At 41.0% G+C, this 26,253-nt stretch overlaps 3 protein-coding genes across 5 annotated transcripts in view; 1 reads left to right on the top strand and 2 right to left on the bottom strand.

The window, feature by feature from the left end:
- Positions 1 to 50: 50 nt before the first annotated feature.
- On the bottom strand, positions 51 to 7,738 carry synm (synemin, intermediate filament protein). 2 transcript variants are annotated; one of them, XR_003272959.1, is made up of 5 exons: positions 6,657 to 7,738; positions 5,684 to 5,808; positions 3,859 to 3,938; positions 1,566 to 3,688; positions 51 to 1,378 (listed from the first exon to the last, which is right to left on the bottom strand). XR_003272959.1 is itself a non-coding variant. In XM_026176025.1 (4 exons), the coding sequence occupies exons 1-4, from the start codon at positions 7,452 to 7,454 to the stop codon at positions 1,617 to 1,619; spliced, it is 3,075 nt and encodes a 1,024-aa protein (XP_026031810.1). In that variant the 5' UTR covers positions 7,455 to 7,738; the 3' UTR covers positions 51 to 1,616. The 2 variants fall into 2 exon arrangements, 1 of the variants encoding a protein (XP_026031810.1); XM_026176025.1 differs by having other exon boundaries at positions 51 to 3,688.
- A 900-nt stretch (positions 7,739 to 8,638) lies between these two features.
- Positions 8,639 to 25,673, top strand: pgpep1l (pyroglutamyl-peptidase I like). Of its 2 annotated transcripts, XM_026176026.1 has the most exons (8): positions 8,639 to 8,796; positions 8,879 to 8,931; positions 8,997 to 9,113; positions 9,292 to 9,518; positions 9,590 to 9,784; positions 11,017 to 11,049; positions 17,837 to 18,035; positions 25,615 to 25,673. In XM_026176026.1, exons 1-7 carry the CDS (start codon positions 8,718 to 8,720, stop codon positions 17,931 to 17,933), a joined length of 801 nt encoding a protein of 266 aa, XP_026031811.1. In that variant the 5' UTR covers positions 8,639 to 8,717; the 3' UTR covers positions 17,934 to 18,035; positions 25,615 to 25,673. The 2 variants fall into 2 exon arrangements, with proteins under 2 accessions (XP_026031811.1, XP_026031812.1); XM_026176027.1 differs by lacking the exon at positions 11,017 to 11,049.
- The window catches only part of igf1ra (insulin-like growth factor 1a receptor), a 60,474-nt gene continuing 47,337 nt past the window's right edge, over positions 13,117 to 26,253 (bottom strand). The window contains exons 11-21 of the mRNA XM_026176023.1: positions 25,609 to 25,892; positions 24,999 to 25,141; positions 24,461 to 24,626; positions 24,270 to 24,372; positions 23,965 to 24,035; positions 23,639 to 23,868; positions 22,520 to 22,624; positions 22,157 to 22,316; positions 21,805 to 21,934; positions 18,705 to 18,839; positions 13,117 to 15,552 (exon numbers count right to left, since the gene is read on the bottom strand). Of these exons, the coding sequence (XP_026031808.1) occupies positions 15,027 to 15,552; positions 18,705 to 18,839; positions 21,805 to 21,934; positions 22,157 to 22,316; positions 22,520 to 22,624; positions 23,639 to 23,868; positions 23,965 to 24,035; positions 24,270 to 24,372; positions 24,461 to 24,626; positions 24,999 to 25,141; positions 25,609 to 25,892 (2,053 nt within the window). The 3' untranslated portion in view covers positions 13,117 to 15,026. The remainder of the gene's footprint in view (positions 15,553 to 18,704; positions 18,840 to 21,804; positions 21,935 to 22,156; positions 22,317 to 22,519; positions 22,625 to 23,638; positions 23,869 to 23,964; positions 24,036 to 24,269; positions 24,373 to 24,460; positions 24,627 to 24,998; positions 25,142 to 25,608; positions 25,893 to 26,253) is intronic.

Consider the following 26,253-nt stretch of genomic DNA (forward strand, 5'->3'; position numbering starts at 1 on the left):
TAGTACCAATATAAGCAATGGTCTCAAAAGAATTCAGAATAAATCAATGATTTCAGTCTCTCCATTTGACCTTTATTAAACACTGTATTAGTCACTCATTCACCAATGAGATAATAACCGCATAAAGATTAATAACAAACACTTTAGGTGCACTGATATAGGAGTGTTTGAGTTTAAAGAGTAAATCACAACAAATCATGAAATGAAGGGTTCTTTTTGTAGATTGCTAATTTATTTTATTTGTAAAAGCATGGCATTCATGCCAGATGTTGTATTTTTGGATTGCTTTACCATCATACCAGAAAGTTGACTTGCAAAGACTTTTCAGTAGTTAGAAGTAAATTATACAGCCACTGTTAGAGAAAATAAGCAAAAAAAATAACCAGACGGTACACATGCTATTTCATTTCTGTCTCTGTAACGCATACACAACACAACAAACTCTAGTCAACACTCAATGCTAAGCTGATGATCCAAAAATAGGTGCGGTTATAAACACACTCGTAGGTCAGAGCAAAGTTGAATCCTTCAAGCCAACACTGAAAGCCAACAGCTGTGGACAAGCCATAAGTGCTATACATGACAAAGATCAAACCTATGTGTGATTACTTTTCCTCACTGCAACATCCTTTTAATGCAAAACACCTCTGCTGCTACTTTAATCGTTTTATCTGGATATTGTTTTCAACTTGACAGCCATGTTTGGAATTCTAAATGGTCCCATTTAGAATTCCAAATGCAGTGTTACCCCCAATTATATGCTCAAAACAAAATCTTAACTGTTTGCAATTTACAAATGTTTGTAACCACTGCGCCGTCCCTAGAAACCCCAAGAAATCACTTTTAAGCTTCACAAGAGCTTTGTTAAGACAAATTCTAAAGCAAATAGATCTTCTTCTTTTTTTAACTCTCATGATATTATCCTCAGTCACAAGGTCAACAGTCTTGAACACATGTTAGCAATGACTTGTTAATATAAACCACTGTGTTCCAGCATGTGCTGTGTACTAACATCATTCCATTTTCTAGAGGTGCTCAAAACATAAAAAATTAAAGCCCTATTCTGCAAACAGTGCACAGCACCTTGTAACCCAGAGAGCAATAAATGCTGACCAAGGAGACTTAACATCATGGCAAGTACAGCCACGACATGATGGTTGGGTGGATTATATGCTGTAAACTGTAGAATGAGCTGTTTAAGCTGTTAAGTGTAGGTTAGTACAAAATGAAGCACTATAAAGAGAATAATCAAGGATATTCAAACTGCACCTTATGAAAAGCCAAACATACTAGTACAGCACACAGCATTGCCTACCATTAAATATGGCTACAATATGTAGATGTTTCAGTCCTTACACAATCTAGCCCACAGGGATCTCTGCAGTCAATGGCAAAAAGAAAAATTCATATATGAAAATCAGATACTTTTAACTAAATAGCTAGTACTCTGTTTTAGGTAATCTAGTCTTATGGATTATAAGTACGCTTGTTTACTTGAAAAATAGCATGAATACAGTTCCTGCAATCACCATTAGTATATGCTTTGTATGTTTAAGTAAACATACCGTAATGCACTGGCAATTATTCAATTTGAAAAAAGTAATCAGATTTAGTTCTTAGTCATTAGAAGGGCTTTCAAGGTAAACTGTTGCGATTCTTTTCTCCTGTGAAATCTTCACTGGCATCTCCAGGACTGGAGGCTGCAGCTCTTGCTCTGAGGCAGCCTCGTCATGGCCACCGTGTACATCCATCTGGAAGGAAAATGACTTGTCTGATGGCCCCAGTTTAAAATGTTTCTCACTGATTTCAGATGCAGATTCTCCTTTGTCGCTGAAGTCGCCATAGTCCACGCTATGAGCAACATTATCTTCTCTGGAAACTCTAATGCTGTATCCTCCTCCCGCCCCACTCTGGAAGGCTTTCTCGATCCCTATGTTAGAAGACTTGAGCGCTGCCATGATCTGATCTTCAGATAGGTCATCTCCTTCCAGCAGCCCAGATTCTTCCAGGGTTTGAGAAACATTTAGCTCTGCAACTATAGTCATGGTTCCATTGTCAGTGGACTGTTCCACTCTTTTGACACCGACGGCTACATTCTCTGGACTTTCACTACTCACTCTGGTGAGGAAAGCTAACTCCTCTTTCAGTGGTCCCGACACTGAACTTTGTAGCTTCTCAAGAGCTCCTTTCAGCTGCTCTTTGGGCTCCAAAGAGTCTTCTCTCAGGTACTCAAGCACTGACTCTTGCACTACAGGTGAGACCCGAACCTCTTCTTCTATTATGCACTCTGGAAAACTCTCTTTGGCAAACAACCGGTCACCTGACATAAACTCATATTCATCACTTTCTTTTACAGTCACTTTTTTCTGGGGAAGGCCATCATCTTGATAATACCTCTCATCCGACAGGTCATCTACAATTCCATAATGGCCATATGAGGTTATCCCGCCACCCTCCTCAGATTCAGAAAGATTTTCATCTGGTGTGGAGACAAAATACTCATGAGACTCTTGATCATGGGAGAAATGTGGATATTCACTCTCTCTAGAGACCTCTTGGACTTGTACAGATCCAAACTTTGACTCATCTGTGTTGGATTTCATGACATTATCATCCCCCCTGCTACCTTGAATGCCATGAGGGATATTTTCTGGCTCCTCAACTTCAAAATATGCAGAAGGCTCATGAAAAGTCAACCCGGACTTCTGCTCAGCCTCAAGTTCTTCATCACTGTAAGACTCCACTGGTTCCTCGATGATTTCCACATTGACTGACTTATTTTGTAAGTCCTCTCCTCCTTGCAAGCCACTCAGCAGGTTCTTGACCATGCTTCCTGTTGCTGTGTCCTTGATGTCCTCTAGTGACACTTTCTTCACACCTTGTTTCAACAGTTCTTCCAGGGCATTGTCCTGAGAAACATCCAGCTCTTCCTCCACTTTGGACTCCAGCACGATTTGTGTTTTAGTTGTGCCATCCTCCTGCTCAGTTTTCTCCACGTGATATCTGACTTTTGAATCTCCTGCTGAACAGACCTTGGCTTCCAAACCTGCTGGTTTTATCACTTTCTCAATTATTTCTTCTACAGACACAGAGTCTAATATCTTTTTCTCAGCTGGGCCTATTGTAAACTCTGTTCTTCCTTTGTCTTTGACCTTGCCGTCGACAACGGGGCCTTTTTCTTTTTCATCTGACACATACTTCTTGCTTTCGGTCTCGGTTTCCGTAACTAGGCTCTTCATTGATGGTGACACCACTCTTACTGATTTGGTATCAGGAGTAGAAGACTTGTCAGGACTCATCTGGCCCTCTGTGTGTGGGAGCCAGATGAGTTTCACAGTTTGCTCTTCTGCTGTTCTTTTTGGTACACTCCGACTGACTTGGTTTTCACTATGGCCTGCTTGCTTATCTTTGGTTGTAGTACTGGTGGTGGTAATGGTAGTAGCAGAGGCAGAAGCAGCTGCCCGAGCTTTGTTAAATGAGATCATATCCCTTCTGGATGCCGGACTCTGATGGCGAGCTCTTCCTGTAACTGAAATAGGGATGACCCTAGACGGACTTATGGACCCAGAGGAAGGGATGGGGGCTCTTCTCAAGCTTGAAGTCGATGGCATGTACCTTACATCCATGTGCTGTTTGGTGGTTAAGGTGGAAGCTCTTGGAGTATAGCGTCGGGCAGGCATTTTGATATCTGAGTCAAAAGTAATTAGTAAAGAAGTAATTAGTAATAATTATTTGATGAATTGACATTTTGTTTTCAGTTTTGCTTAATAAATGTGTAAATGATTTATCCAAGTAGAAACCAGTCTTGCAGTGTTTTCCCATCATTATCACATCAATAAAAATAACTGAGAAACATACCTATTATTCTTTCTCTTTGATGTTGATTCACTCGCTTATGAGCATCTTGCAGACTGATTCGCTCACCCTCCAGAAGAGCCCTAAACAGAGACAAGGCAAATTACATATGAAGACAGGGGCAAAAAGGTCCTAACTCAAGTTAATTTCTCAAATATTTTCAAAACATCAAAGACAAGTACCTCATGGGATCGTGTACATCCTTCAGCTCTGCCATTTCAACCCTCTCAAACTAAACACAACTGGCTTACGAGAAGGCATGAATGCTGTACCTGACCATATAGGGTAGTAGTCTTAAAAATTCAAATAAGCCACCGTCATTTAATATCGATGCATTACTAGTATTTGAAACAGCTCACCTTTCCTTGGCCATGCTTCAACAGACATACAATAGCAAATGAAACGAGCAACTTCTCTGGAGAGTGCCTTCCGAAAGACTGGCCTAAAAATAACGCCCACAAAGCATGGCTGTCTATGCTTCCCTGTGAATCCCAGAGCAAAAACGGACACGTGACACATACAAAAACAAATGCCGCTGCCACGTCTCTAATAAGGTATTCTGTCTATTCCAAAAGTTCAAAACAAACCAGTTGTGCCTGTGGAGAGCCTGCCATATAGAGGCAAGCTAAAGCTAAAATGCTAATATCTATCACCATCTTTGATATAAGTCTGTTTAAATGTAGGTCAATATGAGGCAAGAGGTTATAATATGTCAAGGGTACATTGATATAACATTCCAGTACAGTGTTTACCCACTGTTTTATAAAGAGCTTTGAGATCTTAGCATCTCCCTGTGTCATGAACATGAAGCCAACACACTGAGTGCTATAACAAGACAAGTTATTGCTTATAAAATCAGTCCTCCTTCACACAATATGCTCTAACAGCTTTACTTAAGAATCATCTATAGTATGTGTAGTATTTATGTAACCTTGTCAGACACTAATTTTCAGTTAAGCAGCTCGGGGTTTTTTAAACTGTACAGCAGTCTCCACTGTTGGTGCATGGAGCCACTGCAGGTGGGGTGTGAGTGAACAATGAAAAATATGAATCCAAGCTATATTAGCTTAATGTGACTTTTGTTTGAGATCTTAGATTTGAGCAATTAGTGCCAAAACCAGGGATGAGCAAGCAAAGTATGTCTCCTTATGTAAATTATGAAGTTAATTGAGTTAAGATTAACTTGAAGAGGTATTTGGGCTGGTTTAATCAGTAATCTGATTTCAAAACCATAGAAATATCTCAGAATAAAGAAAGCTTCTGCATTTTAGCCATTGTTTCTACAATGTTTTCTACAATTGTTTCTTAAGAAAAGAAAAAAAATAATGATTCCAAACAAATAACCATTACTGTCTCTGTTTTCACATGCGCTCATTCCCCAAAGGAGTTCTTCATGAACAACACAAAAATCGTTCAAAATTGTTGTAGCTTACACTTTTTAAAGTAGACTGACTGTTAGCAACACCTTTGCAAAAAGCATCTGACAGCTTTTCCTTGTATTAAACGTGTCTCTAAAACATTTAAGACGCCACATGTACTTCTTCTATGGAAGACATTTCCCCTCACAGTAAGGGAAGCAGTGAAACACATACTCCTATGTGGTTCTACCACCCAGGTATGGTTCATATCACATAATAAAGGCTTACTGAAGAGTTGCATAACGCTGACTGCTGATTGTCTCTCATAGTGTTTTTATTCGTGCCATCTGTGCTTTTCATGCTAACACAAGTAAAAATGGCTTCTGGGAAAAGACTTAAACTTGACGTGACATAAAATATCCATTTCATTTATTTAGACAAAAAATGAACAAACTAAATGGTTTCATCACCTGTAAGTAGCAACCTCCATTCCTAGATCCATCTTCACCTGGAGAAGCTGCTGATGCTCTCTCATTTTTTGTGCTATAACATCAGCCATCACATTCCTCTCATGCTCCAGCTGTTCAATAGTCATCTGATGGTAGGGGGGGAAAAGCAAAAACAGGAAACCATAATTCATCTCAAGGCAGCTTTTAGTGCTCTTAACAGATTTGAAGTTTTTAGGCGTGTCCTCTCAAGTAGTGCTTTGTGTATTGTGCATAAACCCTCTCCAGTAATGTTAACATTTGCCTTCCTTACATACAGATAAACAGAGGAATGTATTTGGTGTGACTTTACTGAAGACAGCCCTGCAGTGGGTGGAAAGAGAAGTGGTATGTAACTGACTGGCCTGCTTTAGACTGCATCTTCAGGCTAATAAGGATTTGTCAGTCTGACAGCTAATTGGTTTAAGTGGCTGGTGTAATCTAGCAGTTGGACGGTACTAGGGCGGAAGTATAGCGTTTGTCCAGCTAATGGAGCTATGCTGTCCTGGTATACTGACGTCAAATGTTGTGCACAATCCATATTTTTTAGTTATGGGTACATAAACTTGACAGGCCTTGCTCACTGTTGAATAATGACCCCTCCTTATTTATTGTGTAGCGTTTTGGTACAGACGCCAGAATGGTGCAGCGTGTGTATATATATATAAATTTCACATTATTGGAATGTGAATGTAAATGTGAATGTAAATTTCACATTATTAGAAAGATCGAAAACATTTGTAGCAGCCACTGTGAGCTGCAGCTGCATGAGTACCTTTAAGGACAGTGGGTGTGGCAGGGCAGCAAGGGACAAGCCGCTCCCCCGTCTCCAAAATTAGAGCTTATTTTGCGGGGTTTACTGAAAGTGGTTTTTCGTTTGTTTGTTTGTTGATAAAACGAATCAAACAATGCCAAATTAAACATTTCTTCTACTGTAGCACAATTAATTCGTCCTTACCTGATACTGACTGTAGTCCACACGGAATTTTTCCTGCATGTGCATCAGTTGCTCCTCAAGTCGCATTTGAATCTGCCCTTGTTTTTCCGCTTCCGTGCGTAATTTGTCCAACTCGGACGCATACAGCATCTTTTCCCTCTGCATGTCGTTCAGCATTGCCTGGTCCGCTTTAATTGACTGCTCCATGTCTTCTACCGTCTTCTGGTACATTTCGAAGGTCTGAATCCATCCTTCGGACATACCGTGGGCATACTCCTGCACCTCTTCCACGGAGACCACCGGAGGCCCACGATAAGTTTGCCTGATGATGGGTGCCACTCGGGACTCCACCTGACTGCAAAGGCGGCTCACTTCTTCCCTGTGTGCATCCTCTAAGCGTTTATACTCGTTCTCTAGTTGCAGCAGCCGCTGCTGGAGTTCGCTGTTGGTTTTGTGAGCGTGATGAAGCTCCTGCTCGCAGTTCTTTAGTTCGCCGCTGACGTCCCGGCACACATCGGTCTGCTCGCTGCACAGACTCTGGATCATCTGCAACTCCCGCCATAGCTTCTCCCTCTCCATCTCAGCCTGGGACTTTTCAAACGACAGCTGCCCCACCATTCTCCGCAGGTCCTGCATCTCAGCCCTGTACTTAGTTTCCCATCCGGTAGTCCTCACCTGTCTCAGTTTATTTATTTCAGCAATGAGATGCGCGTTTTCTTGCTCCAGCTGCTTGGTTCTGGATAGATACTGGGTAAGTCTGCTGTTGAGCTCCTGCAGCTGGTGCTTCTCGCTCTCAAAAGTTCTCTTGAAAGGGAGCATTGTGGTAACTAATTATCTCTGTTAAGTTAGATGGAGAAAAATGTCCGGTGATTTTATTTATTATTTAGGAGACGGATTCTCCCGGCATCAATTTGCGTCTTCGTCCGTGGGCGCGACTGTGATGTAATTTGTGATCGGTGGCCTTTGACAAGTGCAGGAGGAGGAGGAGGGCGGGTCCTTTGCTGCATCATAGCAGCGTCCCGAGCGTGTCCCTCCGTCCCTGTCCGTTGTTATGTTGCGTTTAAGTGCTCTCTGAAATACTATAATGCTAAACTCACCGCAACTATAAATAAAAGAAAGGACAAGCTAAAAAGAAACGTACACGAGTTAAAAAATGATAATAATTGAGGTTTAAACACAGTATATTGGTTTTGGCTACATTTACCTTTTGGCTTTTTCTCCCACATGTAAAAGCCAGTCTACATTTAACTGCAGCTATAATATAGCTCCATATTAGAATGTATAAATATATATTATTTAGAATGTGTGTTACACTTAAAATATATTCCCACTGATGTCGTAAGCGTCTAGTTTGCAGATTTGGTAAATTTGCTTTTTCATTTTGCTTTTTTAATTTTAATTGAATCTTTTTTACCCTAATACTTTTTAATTCAGAAGATTTACTCTTTCAATGAAGTGCTTGCCTTTGTTGTTTACTTGCCATAATAGACCGATAGATTCTTCACCCTGCATGGGAAGTTATTGTGTTACAGCACCAGGGTAAATATTTAAAAATAGAACATCCTACAATAAATAAACACAAGTTAAAGTAAATGTGCCAGAGGCAGAACATAGTGATGGCTTGATTCTGTGAGAGTGCAAGAACTTTAAATATATCCAACAGCGATTTAAGGTTAAGTTGAAGGAAAGTAAAAGGTAAACTGAGATTGTGCAAGAAAGTAGTTAATATGGATAAATACAACGTACACACAGTGGCGCAGTGGGTAGCTCTGTTTCCTCACAGCAAGAAGGTCTTGTTCATGTTCTCTTCAGATTCCTCCCATAGTCCAAAGACATGCACTTAGTGGGGTTGGTGACTTTTGGTGATTCTAAATTGCCTGCAAGTGTTATTGAGAGTACAAATGCTAGTCTGTCTCGCTGTTTTAAGTTCAATATGATTTGTGGATGGCATAACTTTCCTGAGACACCTGAATGCATCACCCTCACAGGGGCATCACATTTATCAGAGATGAGCGCCCCCAAGCGGACAGTAAACGAATAGCGAAAGCTAAAGAAAATCTATCTACGTTTTAGTATCCTTGCATGAAATCCCTGAACTGCCGTTACAGGCGCTGCAATCTCGGTTCGGCTATGAATAAAAGCGAAACTGTGGTCGTTACAGGTAAACTGTAAATGTTCATGTCCTCCATAATCGCACCGGACCGACTTTTATTTTGAATTGGCAAATTCGATTTACTTTTAAGGTTTTGGACCTTTTCGACAGTTCTTGACCAACACCAGCTGGGAAGCCGCCAAGGTAATAACGATCAACGCCACCGGCTGACTGAGTCTGAAAATAACTCATTTGAAAAATGATTGCAGGGGTTGAAACTGATCGGACTGGGGGAGAATGTTGACGTCCATGTGAGGGAGTTACCAGTGAGTTACTTGAAAACCCAGAAAGTTATTGGTGAGCTCTGGCACACTCTTAACCCAAAGGTAAAAATAAAGCGAAATGTGACTTGTAGACTGATCACCTTATTAGTTTAAAACTTAATTCTGTCAATAGATTTCCAAAATGTTTATTGTGCTTCTTCCAAATATGAAAAATAAATAATAAAGAAATCCCACCACAAGGTGAATAACTCACTCTTGTGTTTGTGTGCATTTACTTCAGTTTGCTGTACATCTGGGTTTGGCCAGAGGCTCCAGTGTGGTGATTTTGGAGCAAACGGGGAAGAACACTGGCTACAGAGACCGAGATGTCTGCGGCTACTGTCCAGAGACTCGCTGCTGCGTCGAAGGGGGGGCACAGAAGCTGGAGTCAGTCATTAACATGAGGGCAGTCTCAAAGCACTTCAGACAAGCAGGGATGAATGTAGTTTATTCAAGAGATGCTGGCAGGTAGGCAAGTGTTCTAGCACGATCAAGAGTCACTCTTGAATATGAGATAATGGCTGATTTCTTCTTTTTAGGTACCTGTGCGATTTTGCATATTACTGCTCACTGTATCATGGTCAGGGGAGAGCAGCCCTCATCCATATACCCACATCTGGTACCTTGGCCTCAGCTGACAGACTGGTGCCTCTGCTGCAAGCCCTCATTCAGAAGATCCTGGAACAGCTGGAGGAGCATTCAAAAACAGGAGATCCCCCTTTTGTGTCAATGAGGTAGATCGTGATCCATAGCAGATACCCACTGATTGGTGTGAATGAAAAATTAAATATAGCAGGCATTCGTAGTTCTCATTCATTTATTTATTCAAAATTTCAGCAAAAAAAAAAAAGAGAAAGAAAATACAAGAAATTCTCAGATACATATTCAGAGAAGGTGTTTTAAAAAATACACCATCTCAGCTATAGGTGTGAAAAACTTTGAGGCCTCAGATATAGAGCTTGAAAGAAGACAGTCTAGTGATTTTTCGTTTTGATTATTTCTTTCCCCAATCTAATGAACACACAGATTTTGTGAAAGCATCATAATAAAATAATAGTAGTAGTAGACCAAGGCCCCTCAGAAGGTACAGGAATGCAAATCATTAAAAACAGAGGCGCAGGATGATGATGAACCTCAAACTTATTATTGCAGTTTAAATGCACTGATGCATTCTCCATAAACCTGACATTTGCATGAAGAACATTCTGAAGAATTGAAATGTTGACAGACGACTAAACTGTAGTGTATATTTATGCTGTTTAAGCCTAAGGTAACGCAAAAAAAAAAAAAGTATCGCGTGAAGCTGTAAACTATCGTCTTTTTCTAACCATGATTACTCTTCACCGTGACTACCCGTAAATCTACGCAACATCCCTGTCCTATACATGTCCACGAGTTCATTGTAAATGTTGTAAGCTTTGACAGGTTCGTGATCTAATGGTAACTAGTTATTCAACAGCTATTCACCTCAGAACAGATCAGTGTCTACTCTCAGAACTGGAAAGTTGACATATACCATAATACAGCAAAAAAACAAAAACAGAAATGCATAGATATGTTAAGTAACTACCTAAGCTGTTTGCTTGTCAGTGGTGATTTTTAAACCGTTGTGATATTAAACAGCAATCAGACAGTTTTATCTATTTTTTTTATTTACCAAGAACTTTAATTGAGCACCCAAATTTCACATTAGAAGTTACCTGGTTGCCTATCTGTGATCCCATTTTCTTTTCTTATTGCTTTTGGGTATTCATATAAATGCAAATTATCTAATGTTCCCAGCCCATCAGCCCTTGCACTGAGCTAACGCTCGCCAAGTAGCCACTGCGAGTTAAAAAGTAGCACTGAGGTTTCTTTTGTTTTTGTTTTTTAATGAGACGCTTTGAGATGTAAAAGCTACTTTGCCACCTTTTCACGCTTGTTCTCTCTCTTTTTTTTCCCTCCTATTTTGTGGTGACAAAATAAGATCTACTGAGGTGACTGAACCAGCAGCATTACTGTAAGTATCAGTTACAACGGGCCAGACAAAAAAAACGGGGGTTGCAGACTTGACTTTTGATAGAGCAAAACAACTCTGAACGGACAGTGAGGGAGTGGCACCGATAACGAGAGTGGAAATGAACGCTGGGGTCAGAATGTCTTGGCATTCAGACTGGGAAGGAAGGGGAAGGGGGATGATGACATTCACATAACCACGAAGAGTTTATAAGGGTAGAAAATGACACTGTTTTACTGCTCTTGTGATTCCAATGTGGAAATCATTGATTTAGGGGTTCCTACAGAAGTTAGAAATACGTAGGAGGCTGCTTTCCCCATATTATGGAAAGTTCACAACTATCTAGTTTTTGTTGTTGTTGTTCTGAAAAAGTGAATGCCATCTGTTTGCTTGGAATAAAGTGAGAGGTGGAGTTGCACCGTATGCTCGCAGCATCACAGGCTGCAGGTCAAATTGTTTTATTGGAGGTGATGAAAAAGTTTCCCTTTTTAAATATTTCCCGTTTTATATCTATCTATATATATATGTATGTATATACATTTTTTATTTTAGACTTTTATATAAAAGCATTTTAGAAGAGGAAAAATTAAAAGTTTTTGTCTTTTGAGGATTTGAGGTTGTGACATTTATGTTTGGAGATGGAATGTGTGGTGTTGAGCCCTGGCCTCCTGTCTTATCACGTACTGCACCTGCCTCGGTTAAAATACAGTGTAGATCGATGTCCTCACATAAATACTCATTTACATTTAACACTGAGAGCAAAACTACACCGTACTAACGGCTGCTGTTCAATTTGAGCAAACGCGCGGGCCTTTTTTTTTCTAAAAGCTTTAACCCGCTGGGCCAGAAATGGCCGGGGTAACTTAACAACACTTCCATTCCATCTCCTGTGTTAGTCCGCTTCGTGAGGTTTATCTAGATCCCTGTGGGGGTTTAAAAAAAAAAACGAGAAAGAGTGAGATGTATTTGTTTTCCATACGCATACATATATTTAAAAAGAGTGAGGTAGATATACTTAAAGGGGGGAAAAAAAGAAAAGGTTTTAAGTCCCCCAGTCATGACACCAAAGAAAATGCATACAAAAAAATCCAACTTTATACTGAATCATGGGGCATTTATACAGTGATTTAAACTGATATCACAAAAGGAAAAAAAAAAAGAAGAAGAAATAAATAACATTTCTACAGAAAAAAATAAAATAAAAGAAGGGGAATCACCAGGTAACATGAGCAGAAATCCTTCAAAACACTTTCAGTATTCAGCCATTCGTGACATTGAAATGCGTTCCCTTCCCTGGATTTTAACCCATCCTTTATTTGGTTTTAAGAAGCAGTCGTCGTGAAGATTAAACAATAAGTCTGAAGAAAGGAAATCAGCAGAGGGAACACTGAGCTAGAGGAGGGAGTAGAAGTGAAACGGTTAAAAGATGGTTGGCATATATTAAGGCAAACGAGACAACTTAATTTAGCCCTATCTAATCGGAAAAAAACGAGGCAGGACGTGGATGGGTTAAAATACCAGATCTGGTAAATATCTCGTATACTGGAACTTATCCTGACTTCAGAAGGGGGGGGGGGGTCATGATGATCAGGAGCAGGAAAGGAGGAGGAAATGGTGAAGCAAGTACAGGATGATGTTGTGAGAATGTGTGGAGAAAGCAAAGCCTTAACTTTGACCTGAGATCGAGTCGCACCTAGTGGCCAATGCCAGGCGCAGTGCTAGACAATAAAGTACAAAAAAAGGGATGCAGAAAGTACACGCTCTGCTCACAGACTGAGCCAAGGTGTCCGTTCTAAATAATAATAACATTAATAATAATAATAATAATAATATAGACATCCAGAAATAGAGAAAGAAACATTTCATAAAAAGAAAAGGCAATTAACAAAATGTAGTGTTGCAGAAAACCTTTCGGGGGTCACGTTTTGTGATTTAAATTGGATATTTTCTGAACAGTTTAAGGGTATTAGAAATGGACTGTTGTGGAGACCATAAAATACCAAACCTGAAGGATTTCTTTATATATATATTGGATGATATATATATATATATATATATATATATATATATATCATCCAAAAGAGGAAAAGAATAAAATAGCAGCTTTGTTCTGTACAGACATAGAGGCAAACATTTTTTAACCGTAAAAAGGTTTTAAAAAAGTGACAAAAACCAATGAGTGTATAAAAACGATCCTGCAGTCAAAAATACAACTGTAAGACCTTTATATGTGTTTGAAATGTAGATAAACTATTGACTGTTCTAAAAAGAGACCACCTGTGACTTGAAAGCTGTCTCTAGGCTACTAAAATCACCTCATTTTCTGTCTCTTGCGTTGTATTCGGTACAGCAGTGCCGGCGAACCATGTTCACCTCCCACTGTGAAATGCACAATTGAAAATCTCAGAAAAAAAAGGTTAGAAGAAGTCAAAGTGGAGCCAGAGTTGTATTCGTAAAGTATAAAGTTCAGTGATTTGCTCATTTGAAGTGCGACCTTCTGATGCTTTGATGTTTTCAGTCTTTTTTTTTTCTTTTTTCTTTTTTTAAATAAATTAAACAAAGACAGAGGCTGTGACTCAGAGTTGGCTGTGCTTCAATCACATGCCTTCTTCCCTCAGATGTTTGAAAGATGAAAGTAATGAAGGGCATGTAGGTGGGCAAGCAAACTTTTGATTAGCCAATCAGCACCACGGCTTTTCTCTTTTTCTGAAAATCTGTCAGGTGTTTGTAATGCTCTCACATATTTAGTGCTTTATTAGTCTTGCTGACCACTCAGTCACATTTTAAATAGCCATGGATGCAGGCTGTAGCAGACATCCGTGGCCAATTTAGAAACACCAATTGACCTAACATGCACGTCTTTGGACTGTGGGAAGAAGCCAGAGTACCTGGAGAGAACCCACAGAGGCACAGGGAAAACATGTCAACTCCACACAGTGTCTGCAGCCAGCGTTTGAACACAGAACCTTCTACTTTGTGAGGCGACAGCTCTTACCACTATACCACTGTGCCGCCATGTGATTGGTGTGCACACAGAAAAAGAGAAAAATTATTACATGGGCTGAGAACAAGTCAGCCAGTCCTCAGTTTTGAGATGGAACCAGTAAAATCTGCGTTAAACATAGAAAATAAGTGATAACCAATGGTGAAGGCAGCAAACTCCTACACACAGCTGCTCCAGGAGCAGTGACAGATAAACATGAAGACTGAAAACAGCCAGGCAATCTTGGCATTATCTTTCACACAGACAACTCTGAACCACAATCGTCAGTAAGAAGGGACACCTTTTAGGAAACTGAAGAGAAAGCATGATTTGGCAATAGTCTGGCAGAAAATAGATCTTCCTCTACCATTCTGACCTACACAGGACAAAATCCCATAGAAACATCAACAGTAAAATAAAATGAAAAAAAAAGATCTTAGAGGATCAGAAAAGTTGGAACCTTTCTAATCCTCACGCAACATGAGGCAGTCTGCTCATGTGAATACAGTCATTTTGATGGAAAGTAATTTTAGAAATGGAGCTATGCTGTATTATGTATTATGTGTATAAATACACACTTGAATATCCATCACATCACCTCTGAAATCGTGAGGAAAAAGTGCTCTTCTGTTGGTTTTGCTGGCAGATATGCTTTAAAAAAAAAAGAAGATTTTCTTAAAGTTCATGTGTAAATCTGTAAGTCAGGATACATGCCTGTATCGTTTTCCTTCTTTAAGGACTCTTACATAACAAAGACTCAGATACAGGCTGCGCAGGATGGAGTTTCCCAGTGTTGAGCTTGAGCCACCAATTGCTCTGTGCTATCTTGTTTTCCATTTCTTCCGAGTTTATGTTTGACCTTAAGAGTGGAGAGACCATCTACTGGCAAACAGTAGAAGAAAGCAATTTCTTACCTCATCCATCCCTCCTTAAGAGACAGATGAGAGGTCTGTGATACCCTGTGTAAAAGGGGAAGGAGGAGAGGGCTGGTCTGATATCAGCAGGCTGATGACTGGGGCAGTGGTAGCGCCCGTTCGTTCTTTCTGACCCCGTTCATGTGTGCATAGGGTTGTATCTCATCAAAACTGGGCCGCAGCACCACGACAGGCCCGTTGGCCGAAGCATGTCCTGAGTGCTTGTCCAAGGCTAGTCCTGGAGACGCCAAGGCTGAAGCAAGTGGGCCGGGAGGAGAGTTAGAAACAGGTCCCAGTAATGGCGTACTCGGGCCTTGCATGGGGGATAACTGATGCGTAGAAGGAGGAGACATGCCTCCTGCACACCCAGACGAGGAAATGACAGCAGTCGACGGCTGCCTCACGGATGAAGGGTCCAGTGGAATGTTCTCCATGTTTTCTACCTCCATGTCCAGCTCCTCTGTGTCCGGCGGCTTGTTCTCCTCGCTGTAGAAGAAGCTCACTTCCCTGAAGGGAGGATCCAGTTCGTCTTTGATGCTGCTGATGATCTCCAAGAAGGACGGACGCATCTTAGGGTTATACTGCCAGCACATTCGCATCAGTTCAAACCTGAAAGATAAATGACAAAATCATCATTTTTGTCATTTCTGTGTAAACATTTCTCACACACCAGCTTGAACTGACAAACAGAAACTTCTTAAACTGCAACATATCAGCAAACTTTACAACCGGTAAGGACAGGAGGGATGAAAACAGCATGTGGCCCTGTAAGTCTTGTTTCTGTCCAGCAGGTGGCAGGAGAAACTGAAGGCCCCTTTAGGGCTTTTTGGCACTACATCTCAGTTCATAACACTGATCATGAAGAAAGAACAGAGACTGTAATATCAGCGTTGGTAAAGTGTGCTACACTAGATTTTATGCTTCAGTTTTTTCTTTAAAAAAAAAAGAGGGGAAAAAAGGATGTAGTTATTGTAAATACCCGTCCTTACCACTTGTAGCTGCTCATTAATTCGAAGCAGGTTTGTTGGCAGGTAATCTTGGTGAGCATGCCTTCTCTTTAAGTACTGTCCCGTAAAATTATATAATTAAAACCCTGTAAGACTGTGGCCAAAAGACTAAATATATGTGCGCGCGTTCCAAAGTTGCTGCAAGCTACAAGGCTTTCAGTGGCAATAATATAGTAAGTAAATCCACAAACTATTTTTATGCCAGTTCAATTGTTTTGAAATTTTGCCGTTTTTTTTTTTTTTCCTTCTATTTTGGGGGTTCCGTTTGTTTTTTCTTTTTAACAACAAATACAGTAAGATCAGAAATGTAGCATGCACTCAGCAGAACAGTAAATCATACTTAAGGTTACTGTGCCAGGCCAGCAACCGAGCTTTGGGAATGTCAAAACAACATCATAAACGGGAGAATTATTACAGTTTTGTGTGGTGCTGGACCGCACACCACAGCTCCAATTATACACAAACAAGCTCAGAATACTCTCTAAGGCCCGCTGACATAAACACCTTGGCCATCGCTGCTCCGTTCTTGCTGTTCCCTCTGTCTTGTTTTTCCTAGTGGTCTCTTTGCCATCTAGAATAACCTCTGCAGCTGGGTGCCAGCTCCTCTCCGCGCCAGAGGAATTATGGGTAAAGCTTTCTTAAGCACGTGCCTCGCTTCATGCTCTGAAGCAGCAGGGGGCGGCTCAGACTTGTTTTGCACATGTGCAGGAAGTGTCTCAAAGTTGACGTTCAGATGTCCGAGCTCGGGCAAGCAAGGACCTCCCGTGAAAAAGGCGCACGGCGCTTGGAAGTAAGGCCGATGCACCAGAGTAACCCGTCTGCTGCAAACTTCCGACACCGTCTCGCACGAGGCTTCTTGATGCAAATTTAGAAAACAAACACTGTAAATCCTGACTTCTTGTCAGCATCCTGCCAATCGTGACCCACAGGCCACATGCTTTGGCTAAACTGACTAACATTGGACCTGTGAGCAACACAAAACAGATTACATGAGCTTTACTTGCACTGCATTAAAACTCCACTTGTTCTTTAGCTGTGGTTTTTTTTTTTTTTTTTCCCCCGAATCACTTCACATTCAAATTTGAGTGCACCAAATGTGCTGTATAAATACAGCTGAGCAGCAGCTATTAAGTTACTGAGATGGCGGCTCGGATGGTTTGCCTAGGGTCTGCTTTTTTGTTTCTGTTTTTCTTTATTTGCTCTGGCTGATTCGATATCTTTGCTTGGCTGTATGTCTGTATCTGTATTATCCTGCGAATTTGCCATCTGCACGGTATTAAAATATAGTGAGAGCTCATGTGTGTTAACGTACTTGGCCAATAAACCGATTCTGACTTCACTGTCCGATATACTGTATACGGACGGTTACAAGCAAATATGAGATAGTCGGTGTCAGAATTATAAGAAAATCTTCACTGGCCTGGATAAAGCCAAATATTCACAGAAGAGATGGGCCAACAAAGCTTGATAAAAATCAGAAACAGATGCAATTTCAGGCCAAGTGTGAGTGCAAAAAAGTCTCCAAACATCTATGCTAAATGCTTAATAAACCTGAACAGGAATCCCTGCCAGATCTGAAAAACTTCACACGTGCAACCTCCCCGGCGTGGCAAAACCTTGACGGATAATAGCGTGTAAGTGATATTCCACAGAAAAATAATGATGTTTAATTTAGTCACATTTATTTTCCAATTCTGAAGGAGGAAAATAACTTTTATCTCTGGGAAACTCTAGACAGAAACATGAGAATAACAATCATTGACCAAAGCTACCTGAGAAACAAAGGAAACAGTACAAGTAGGAGACATTTAAGGCTCTCGAAATATGACTCATCCCTGTTTGTGTTAACCTGCCCACTTCCACTTCTTCTGTATCTTTCTATTCAGTCTTTGTATGAACTCTCTGGCTTCACTGCACTTGGGCAATCTTCTGGAAATCTCCATTAAGTCACTACAGCAGAGGCGACCATCGACAGTGGCCTGACTTCCATGTGTGCTGCTAAGCCCCGACTCCACCACCTCTGTAACACAATCCACACACTCCTGTAATCAGGACAAAACAGCCACGCTGCCATAGAAACGCGAGGTTTGTGTCTGCACAACACTTGATCCTCTTTTTCTTTTTTCTTTTTTTTTGCTACTCACACTCTTTCTAAGGTGAGGTCAGCCGTGGAGAGTGGGAGGGGAGAGAGCAGAATGCCTTCTTATTGAGGTCAGAGACGGAGAATCGAAATGCATGTATGCAGCGCTGCATGCCGACGAGCAGGCTGTGCTCGGGCTTTTCTTTCCCCTCTAACTTCCAAAGTGTTTGATCGATTGACTGATTAATTTAAAGTTAAATAATGATAACTTTCTCATCCACCACGCTGACAGACAGGCACTACCTCCCTCCGTAGTAGGAATGAGGGGCATTTTTCACACACTGATTGTGGCATCCCTTCTATGGGCCGGCGCTGAAGGCTGAGCAGGGTTCTCACTGCCAGCTGACCACTGAAGCTATGTCGTCAACGGACCACATTTATCCTGTGACGTTAATGTCGGCCCTCGTCCTGGCTCTACCTTAACTTATACACACGATATCCTTCACACTCAGAGCCACAACTTAAAATAAAACAGGGCAAAATATTAATAGGACAGAAGACATGGGTGGCTGCGGCTGTAGAGGATAAAATATCCTTCATAAATCCAAGCTGATGTTACTTAGTTTTATTGTTCTTAAGGGCAGGGTCACAGATTTGAAAAAAGAAAGACTTACAGCATGTCAGGGCAGTTGTCAGGTTTGTCCAAGAGTCCTCCCTCCATGACAAAGCGCAGCACTTGTTCATTGGACATCCCCTGGTAAGGCTGTTCAGCTAAGGTGGCGATTTCCCACAGCACGACACCAAATGACCTGCAGCGAGAAAAATTAGGCAACATATTCAAGTAATATATTGTGGTATTTTATGTGATGCTCTTTCGGCTTCCACAGTAAACGTTTATTTTAACCATCGATCAAGCACACATATTCTTCTATTGCTTAGGAATAAACTTTACTTTGAAGAGCCTATCCTACATCATCGCTCTAAATTTGAAAGAAATGACATCCATTATGTTAGTGACTAAATTGTTATCAGGGTGACCTGAAAATGCCTCACCAGTAATACTTGGTAACCATCTAATAAAAGCAAATAAAACTCCCTCCACTCAAAATTGAGCTGCACTGTTTGCATACAAACAATAAGTACAAATCATATTTTTCATATATTCCTTTTTTTATAAGAGCCACATATGGTGCTTGTTTGAGAGCTGTTGTGCTTGAGATGTGCATAAATGTCCAACCTAAACAGAGAGGAATATTCTAGTAATGGTTTTAGAGGGAGTAAATGTCAAACAGCCTGACTGACTGATACAGAAAAGGTAATAAATGCCTTTTAATATACAGAAGAGGGAAAAAAAACTGATGTCAGCATGATAACATGCTCACAGTGACAGGCTGATGCTAGGCAGGTATCTGATTTGGCGTGCTCTGTGCCTTAGTTTATTGTGTTAAGTTGGTGAGATTTACTGGAATGTAGTCATTAAAAAATGTATTAGAAGATTGAAAATTCTGATCTCGTGATGAAGGAAGATGAAAAGGCAGAGAAAGTGGCTGTAAAGCAGTAAGTGGGATTCATCTCCTGGGTGCAGTGAATGTCTGAACCAAATTTAATCTAAGGCTAACCGATAGTTTCTGACTTTTTGTTCTGTCCGTGTTGGACTGAAATACTCTCACTGCCATCCATCGATCGCAGTACTAACAGCGCACAAGCTGAGCTGACACTGCTGACTTTATTTCAGGCTTCATTTTTTTTCTTTTCTTTTTGGAGTGTGCCATGTATCCTTAGCTCATATCTGTCCACAAGTTCCCCAAAAAGATGAATGCTATTTTAAATATTGCAACTTTAAGTTCCCCAGATAATCTGCACTAGAATCCAAAATGAGCGCAGGATGTCGGAGAGCTGGTACTGAGCATTTACCCTGCTTCTTATTTTAACTTCATGACGTGTGGCACGGTATGTTGTAATACAGCTTACATGATTACAATACTGCAGGAAAAACCTCAGCATGAAGTATTTCTTCAGTTTAACTTCAAGACTGCCTCGCGATGACCACAATATTTGTTTACTGTACTACTTTGGCTAGCCAAATTTTCAAATGGTATGCTTAACTTAAAAACAAAATAAATAAAATAGGCCTATTACAATACTGCACACCAGGATCTCAAACAGTCACCTACTCATGATGACATCAGGGTTATCTTACACTAAACTTCTTTACAACATCAAAGGGGAGGATATAGTACACAAATTGTGGAGGTGTGTTTGTGCTGGCACGGCAACCTCTCATTTAAAGACATCTGGAGCAGTTTAAGCCCACTCTTAGGGACTAACCCGTGACATTTGGGGAAACAAACATGCAGGGGGTTCTAGTAAACAGTAGTAAAACACAGGAAAAAAAGTAGCAGTGCTGTAGGCTGGGAATCTACGAAACAGTGGAATAATAGAGTTGTCAGTAAATGGAAAAAAAAGAAGAAGAGGAATACTCCTGGCCTGTACTTTTTTGCCAGGAATTTCCAAAGAGGCAGCCAGAAAACCAAAGGTTTGGATGCTTTTGGAAACAGTAGTCATGATTTTAAAAAAAAAAAACTAAAGTAGAAAATTATCATAAGAATATATTATCTAGTTTTTTGCCACAGCATGAACTGTTTTAGAGTATACACAAGGACAAAGGCAAAAAAAATATTGAGGTGGTTATGGAAAACTTAGCATCTTTCTGGATTTAAGGAGGTTCATACATGTCTAATGTAGGGCTGCCACAATTAGTCGACTAGTCACGATTACATCGACTATCAAAATCGTCGACGACTGATTTAATAGTCGACGCGTCGTTTGAAGCTTTGTAAGATCCCAAAAGACGCAGGAATAAGTAGGATTTAAGAGTGTAATAACGGACTGAAACAGAAGATGGCAGCACTGCATGTACAAGGATGCCAGCTGCCGTTAAACCCCGAAGAAGAAGAAGAAGCTGTGTCCCAGAATTCATAGCGCAGCCCAGCTCAGTTTCCAACAATGGCAGCAGCTAGTTAGTTTTAATATTACTCTTATTATTCTTTCTGGGTCACAAAATAAGCGTGTAGCATATTTTCAGGTGAGAATGTAGCTGTGTAAACCTCAAATATCGGCTCAGTTTATCAAGACACCACATGTTTTCAAAAGCGCTCCGACGTTTTCGGAGACGTCTGTTACCCACTAGCTCGATAGGTAGCCGGGGTTACAGGCTCACTAGAGCCGGTGAGAACACCGGAAATCGTTTTCAAACCCACTCAGGTGAAACATATATAAGTGACTTAGATAACTTAAAAATGTTATTGTTTGGCTTTTTTTTTTAGTATTTTATTTGTTCCTGAGTAAATCGGTTTGGCTGAGCTTAAAGTTATAGTTTTTACACAGCTGAATAAACATCAAGCAGACAACTGATTATCAGAAATGTGAGATGCTCGAGAAAATACTCCGGTGTCCTGTTATATTTTAGATAGCAAGGAGTTTATTAAACTTCACCGAAACAATCTGCAAATTTCATTAAAATTTAATAAACTATCATCTTGTCTTTATTTTTAGTTAGCACATACCTTAAACACTTAAAACTGTAAGCTAATGATAGTTATATAAGAGCAGATGCTGCTGGTGCAATAAGCTGTACATCCAATGGATGCATGATCTGATTAGTCGACTAATTGCAAAAATAATCGGTGACTATTTGACTATCAAAATAATCGTTTGTGGCAGCCCTAGTCTAATGCAGGCTTGTGTATATGTAAGAGTGATTTGCTGCCATACCAGACATCAGACATTGTAGTAAACACGCCATCTTTCAGTGACTCTGGAGACATCCAGCGGACAGGCAGCAGGCCCTTTCCTCCTTTTCGGTAGTAGTCCGTCTCATAAATATCTCTGGTCATGCCAAAATCTGGAGAAAAAAAAATGAAAGCAGAAGTTGAGGAAGCCACTAAGTATCACTCATTATGTGTGGGAGAGGAAGCTCCAGAGAGCTCATCTATCCCTCTCACCTCTTCCCTCCCCTCTGTCCATCTACATTAACGTGCTTGGGTCCGACACTGAAATCCAAACAGTTTTTTGTCAAGGCCGGCAGAGCGGGGGAGGCTGAAGGCAATATATTAACTTGACTTACCTCCAATCTTCACAGTGAAGTCCTCTGCTACCATGCAGTTCCTCGCTGCCAGATCTCTGTGGACAAATTTGTTGGCGTTTAGGTACGCCATACCGTCTGCGATTTCTCCAGCCATCTGGATCATCTTTTTGAGTGGGGGTAAGACCTGGCTGGTGGCGTTCTGCGGTAGAGCAAGAGGCGGTGAGAAGAGAAACTCCATGAAAAGCACTATTCAGTCAGTCGACATATCACGCCTTTCTGCTTTAATCAGCTGAGCGAAACAAAGCGTAGCGTGGATGATGTATAAGGGTGGCAGAAGAAATTGTAAAAATTAAGAAAGAGAGCAGAGGTGTGTGTGTGTGCACACGTGGACAGGTTGCTTACTTCTTTGCGCAGGGAGCGCAGGTGGCTCTTGAGATCTCCGCGAGTCATCAGCTCCATAATCACTAAGGTTGGCTGTCCCTGAGAGACCACGCCAAGCAGCCGCACCTACATTAATCACAGCAGTGCAGAGGGGTCAGCTCTGATAAAACAAAACTGTGTCCAAAATACATGCTACATATAACTTCAAAATAGGTTTTGTTCACATAGGAAAATATGAAATATGCTCAAAACTTTAAGCTCTGAAAAAAGTTTTTTTTTTATAAAAAAAAAAAAAAACAGCACAGAGTTCATTCAAATAGGCAAGTCAAGTTCAGCTGTGATCCAGCAGATTGATGATACCCTTCTACACTTCTACAAATCTCTTATGGCACCTTTAACCTGCCTGCCTGCCTTTGGTGGATCATATTGCTGTTCACCCTAACTCGTGCCAAGAATACCCCAGAACAGAGCCATGCCACCAAATCCAAATTACTGCACATGTGAGTATTCACCTATTACAGTGGTCCTGACTCAAATCACTTTGTATTTTCCACTGATCAACACCATTCTCCCACAAAGCAAACCACAAAGGAAAAGTCTCTCTAGACTTTCTCACTGTTGGGTTTTGTGTGATTTCTTGTTAGAATAAAATGTTTGGCTTCCACTAAATCTAGATAACATTAAAGACCACCACATAGTGCATTCAGTAGCAATAAATTACTAGGCAGTAAGGTAGGTTGTCTGACTCAGAAGCACACTAGGTTACAGTTCAGCTCCATCCTGCATTTGCAATTTAAATGTGGGGGGTTTTTTTTGTTGTTGTTGCTTGGAGCATTGTTAAAGATCTTTATCCTTAAAAAAAACAAAACAGTGACTAATAAAAAGGCTTTAACAACACATCCACGTTATGCAGTTTCTGATGTTGTGATCACACTGAAGTGAGAATATACAGTATATCCTGGAGTCTGAACTGCAAGTCATGCTGCAGCTGTCGGAATAAAGACAACTACAGCGTACTTGAGTCTACGTCTGCGAGGATCAATTTCATCTCGTGACTGGATTCATTATGACAATACACTGGTTTATTATTAATAACCACATGAGCCAGATGGTAAGGATTTGATGACGCGTCCAACTTACCACATGGTGACAGTTGAACTCCTTCATGACAGAGGCCTCGTTCAAAAACTCAATTCGCTCCCTCATGCTGGCCGTCTCATTGACCGTCTTGATGGCCACTCTCGTTTCAGGTTCGTCCTTCACTACTCCCTTTGCGATGCCTTCGTACACCATGCCGAAGGATCCCTGGCCCAGTTCCCTGTGCATAGTGATCTTCTCCCTTGCTACCTCCCACTCATCTGGGACATACACTGGTGTGGCACAAGAGACAGCGGGTCACCATCAGAGTTTAAACACCCCACCCAAAAAACCCAATGAAAAATAGACCAAATATCCAACAGTCTTACTCTCAGTAGCACTGAGGTACTCTGGATTGACTGATGCATACAGGACGCCGTTCCCCAGTCTGTCACTGTTCCTGTTAACACAAACTCAGTTAGCCTGCAGGCAAGTCTGATTGCAGATGCTGTGTGCAATTTTCAAGAGGAAGTCTACTCTTTACCACAGGGGAACGTTAATGAAAACAACACCTATTAGCGCTGATTAACATTACACTGATCATTAAGCTTCGTGAGCATAGCCAGGCAGAACAGCTTAATCAAAGAACTTTTGTCAGGCAGTTTTAAAAGCGCGTCTGCAAAAAGATACTTGCCTCTTTTTGTTCACATAGAAGAGGATGGTGATGAGGCCGGCGACAAAAATTGTCACAATGATGGGAATTATGATGACCACATACAACGTAACACCGTCATCACCTGTCAGAGAAGATAAAAACCGATGGTGTCAAGTCCTATTTATTTTTCATTCCTCTGCATTCCATGTAATTAGGGAGAAGTTCATTACGTTTAGGTGGAGACACATAGAAGAAAACACTTTCTGTCCAGGAGCCGTTTCCTGCCGGGGAAGTGGCACGCACTCGGGCGGAGTAGTTCCCCGAGCCAAGGTTGGTTAGTCGAGCTCCTTTGTACCGGCGGTAATCCTGTCGCGACACACACTTGTGCTTCTCAGGCTGGAAGAGAACAAGCACACGCTGGTTACTGCTTGGAAGAAAACATACCATCGGGTTAATGTTCTCATCTAATCAAAAATATGATTTCTTGTTTCTTATTTCAGGTGAATAAGGTTTGATGGCCTCCAATCAGCTTTCTATTGTGTAGAGTTTGTCATTTGTTTTTGGTTTTACTCAGTGTTTAAGCCCTGCGTGCATGAGCATGATTGGAGTCTGGTGCACGTTTTAAACATGTGAATCCTTCACTGAGCAAACACTGAGAGCCTTTTCAGTTGTTTACAATATTTGGATAGTCATGGATTCCAGGCTTTTCAATGTTGAAAAAGGAAATGACCTATGATAATAAGCTATAATTACCCCAGTCCAGCTCACCTCATTACCCAGGCGGAACTTGATCTCATACATCAAGATGAGTCCATTGGGCATAACGGGCTCTGGCCAGTGCAGCACCACACACCCCTCGATTTTGTCACACCTCTCAAAAATCACCTTGCCCGGGATGTCATCCGCTTTGACTGGGGGAAACAGGCACAACCACGTTAATATAAACAAGGATATTTAATTTCAGAAAAGGTGCCAGCACATTTCATTTTCCATTTTCCACACCACTATGTTACCAAAAACAGCAGGGATGCTGTGTAAATGAAAACAAAATCAACACAATCACTTGGAGTCATTTTAAATCCTCAATCTATTTGAAAACTGAGAGATTTTATATTTTTATATTATATTTATATTTTAACCCTCGCCACCTTTATTTCCGAAAGGCTCAGCTTTGTTTTATACCCACTCATGGTACCGACCTCCTTCCAATTAACCCAACTAAGTGTGAGATGTTTGACCAAGTGTTTTTCAGCATTATACACCTTTTCCACTGTTTTTTGCCCGATATCCAAAAAATAAAAGAAATGCACTCTCTTTATATTTGTCAGCATTACTGAAAACAGGTAGTTGAATGCAGGCTTTTTACTATGTTTCTAACCTGCAGGTTTGGTCCTGGAGAAGACGAAAGCTCCAGCGCTGCACTTCCCCACCACCTCGTTGCACGCATGGATATCAATGCGGTAGACGGTGAAGGGCCGCAGATTGGGGATCTCTAAATACTCTGTTGTGCTCTTGTCTTCAGTGAAGGGGAACTCTACGTTAGGAGGAATGCCATCTGTACTGTTATCCCCTGCGCCGAGAGTGGTATTCCCTCTGCCGCCCTCATAAAACAGTGTGTTGTTTGCTGTACCAGAAAGGTCTCTGCGCCGACGCTCTTGAGGTCTGAAATACAAAGACACAATTGAATATAAAACCTGTAGCACAGATCATTAAAATTCAATGAGCAGTGCTGGGGAAACAAAAGACAAAAAGGTGCATTGTATGTCCTGGAACCCTTATTGTAGCATGCCAGTGATGGTTTATACCTCCTGAAAAAATGTTTGCGCAAAGCTAAACATCTTTCATGGAAAGCACGGAGTGATTGCTACTCCCAGTTGTGCTGTGCTTATTAGGTCATTAGATCACTGAGAGGCTGACTGACAGAGAAATGCAAAAAACAGACAGTAATGCTAATGTCCAACATGCCCCTGATAAAAAACAAACAAACAAAAAAACCCAAAAGGTTCAACTCTGAAAAGTAATG

Source organism: Astatotilapia calliptera, chromosome 7 (assembly GCF_900246225.1).
Source record: "Astatotilapia calliptera chromosome 7, fAstCal1.2, whole genome shotgun sequence".
Lineage (NCBI taxonomy): Eukaryota > Metazoa > Chordata > Actinopteri > Cichliformes > Cichlidae > Astatotilapia > Astatotilapia calliptera.

Bases quoted from the DNA above. Each gene is read 5' to 3' on its own strand.
- synm (XM_026176025.1), bottom strand. From the start codon at position 7,454: ATGCTCCCTTTCAAGAGAACTTTTGAGAGCGAGAAGCACCAGCTGCAG. The intron at 5,809-6,656 runs GTAAGGACGAAT...CCCTACCATCAG, and splicing joins TGGACTACAGTCAGTATCAG to ATGACTATTGAACAGCTGGA. The intron at 3,939-5,683 runs GTGATGAAACCA...GTCTCTGTTTAG, and splicing joins ATGGAGGTTGCTACTTACAG to GGCTCTTCTGGAGGGTGAGC.
- pgpep1l (XM_026176026.1), top strand. From the start codon at position 8,718: ATGAAATCCCTGAACTGCCGTTACAGGCGCTGCAATCTCGGTTCGGCT. The intron at 9,114-9,291 runs GTAAAAATAAAG...CATTTACTTCAG, and splicing joins GGCACACTCTTAACCCAAAG to TTTGCTGTACATCTGGGTTT. The intron at 9,519-9,589 runs GTAGGCAAGTGT...TCTTCTTTTTAG, and splicing joins TATTCAAGAGATGCTGGCAG to GTACCTGTGCGATTTTGCAT.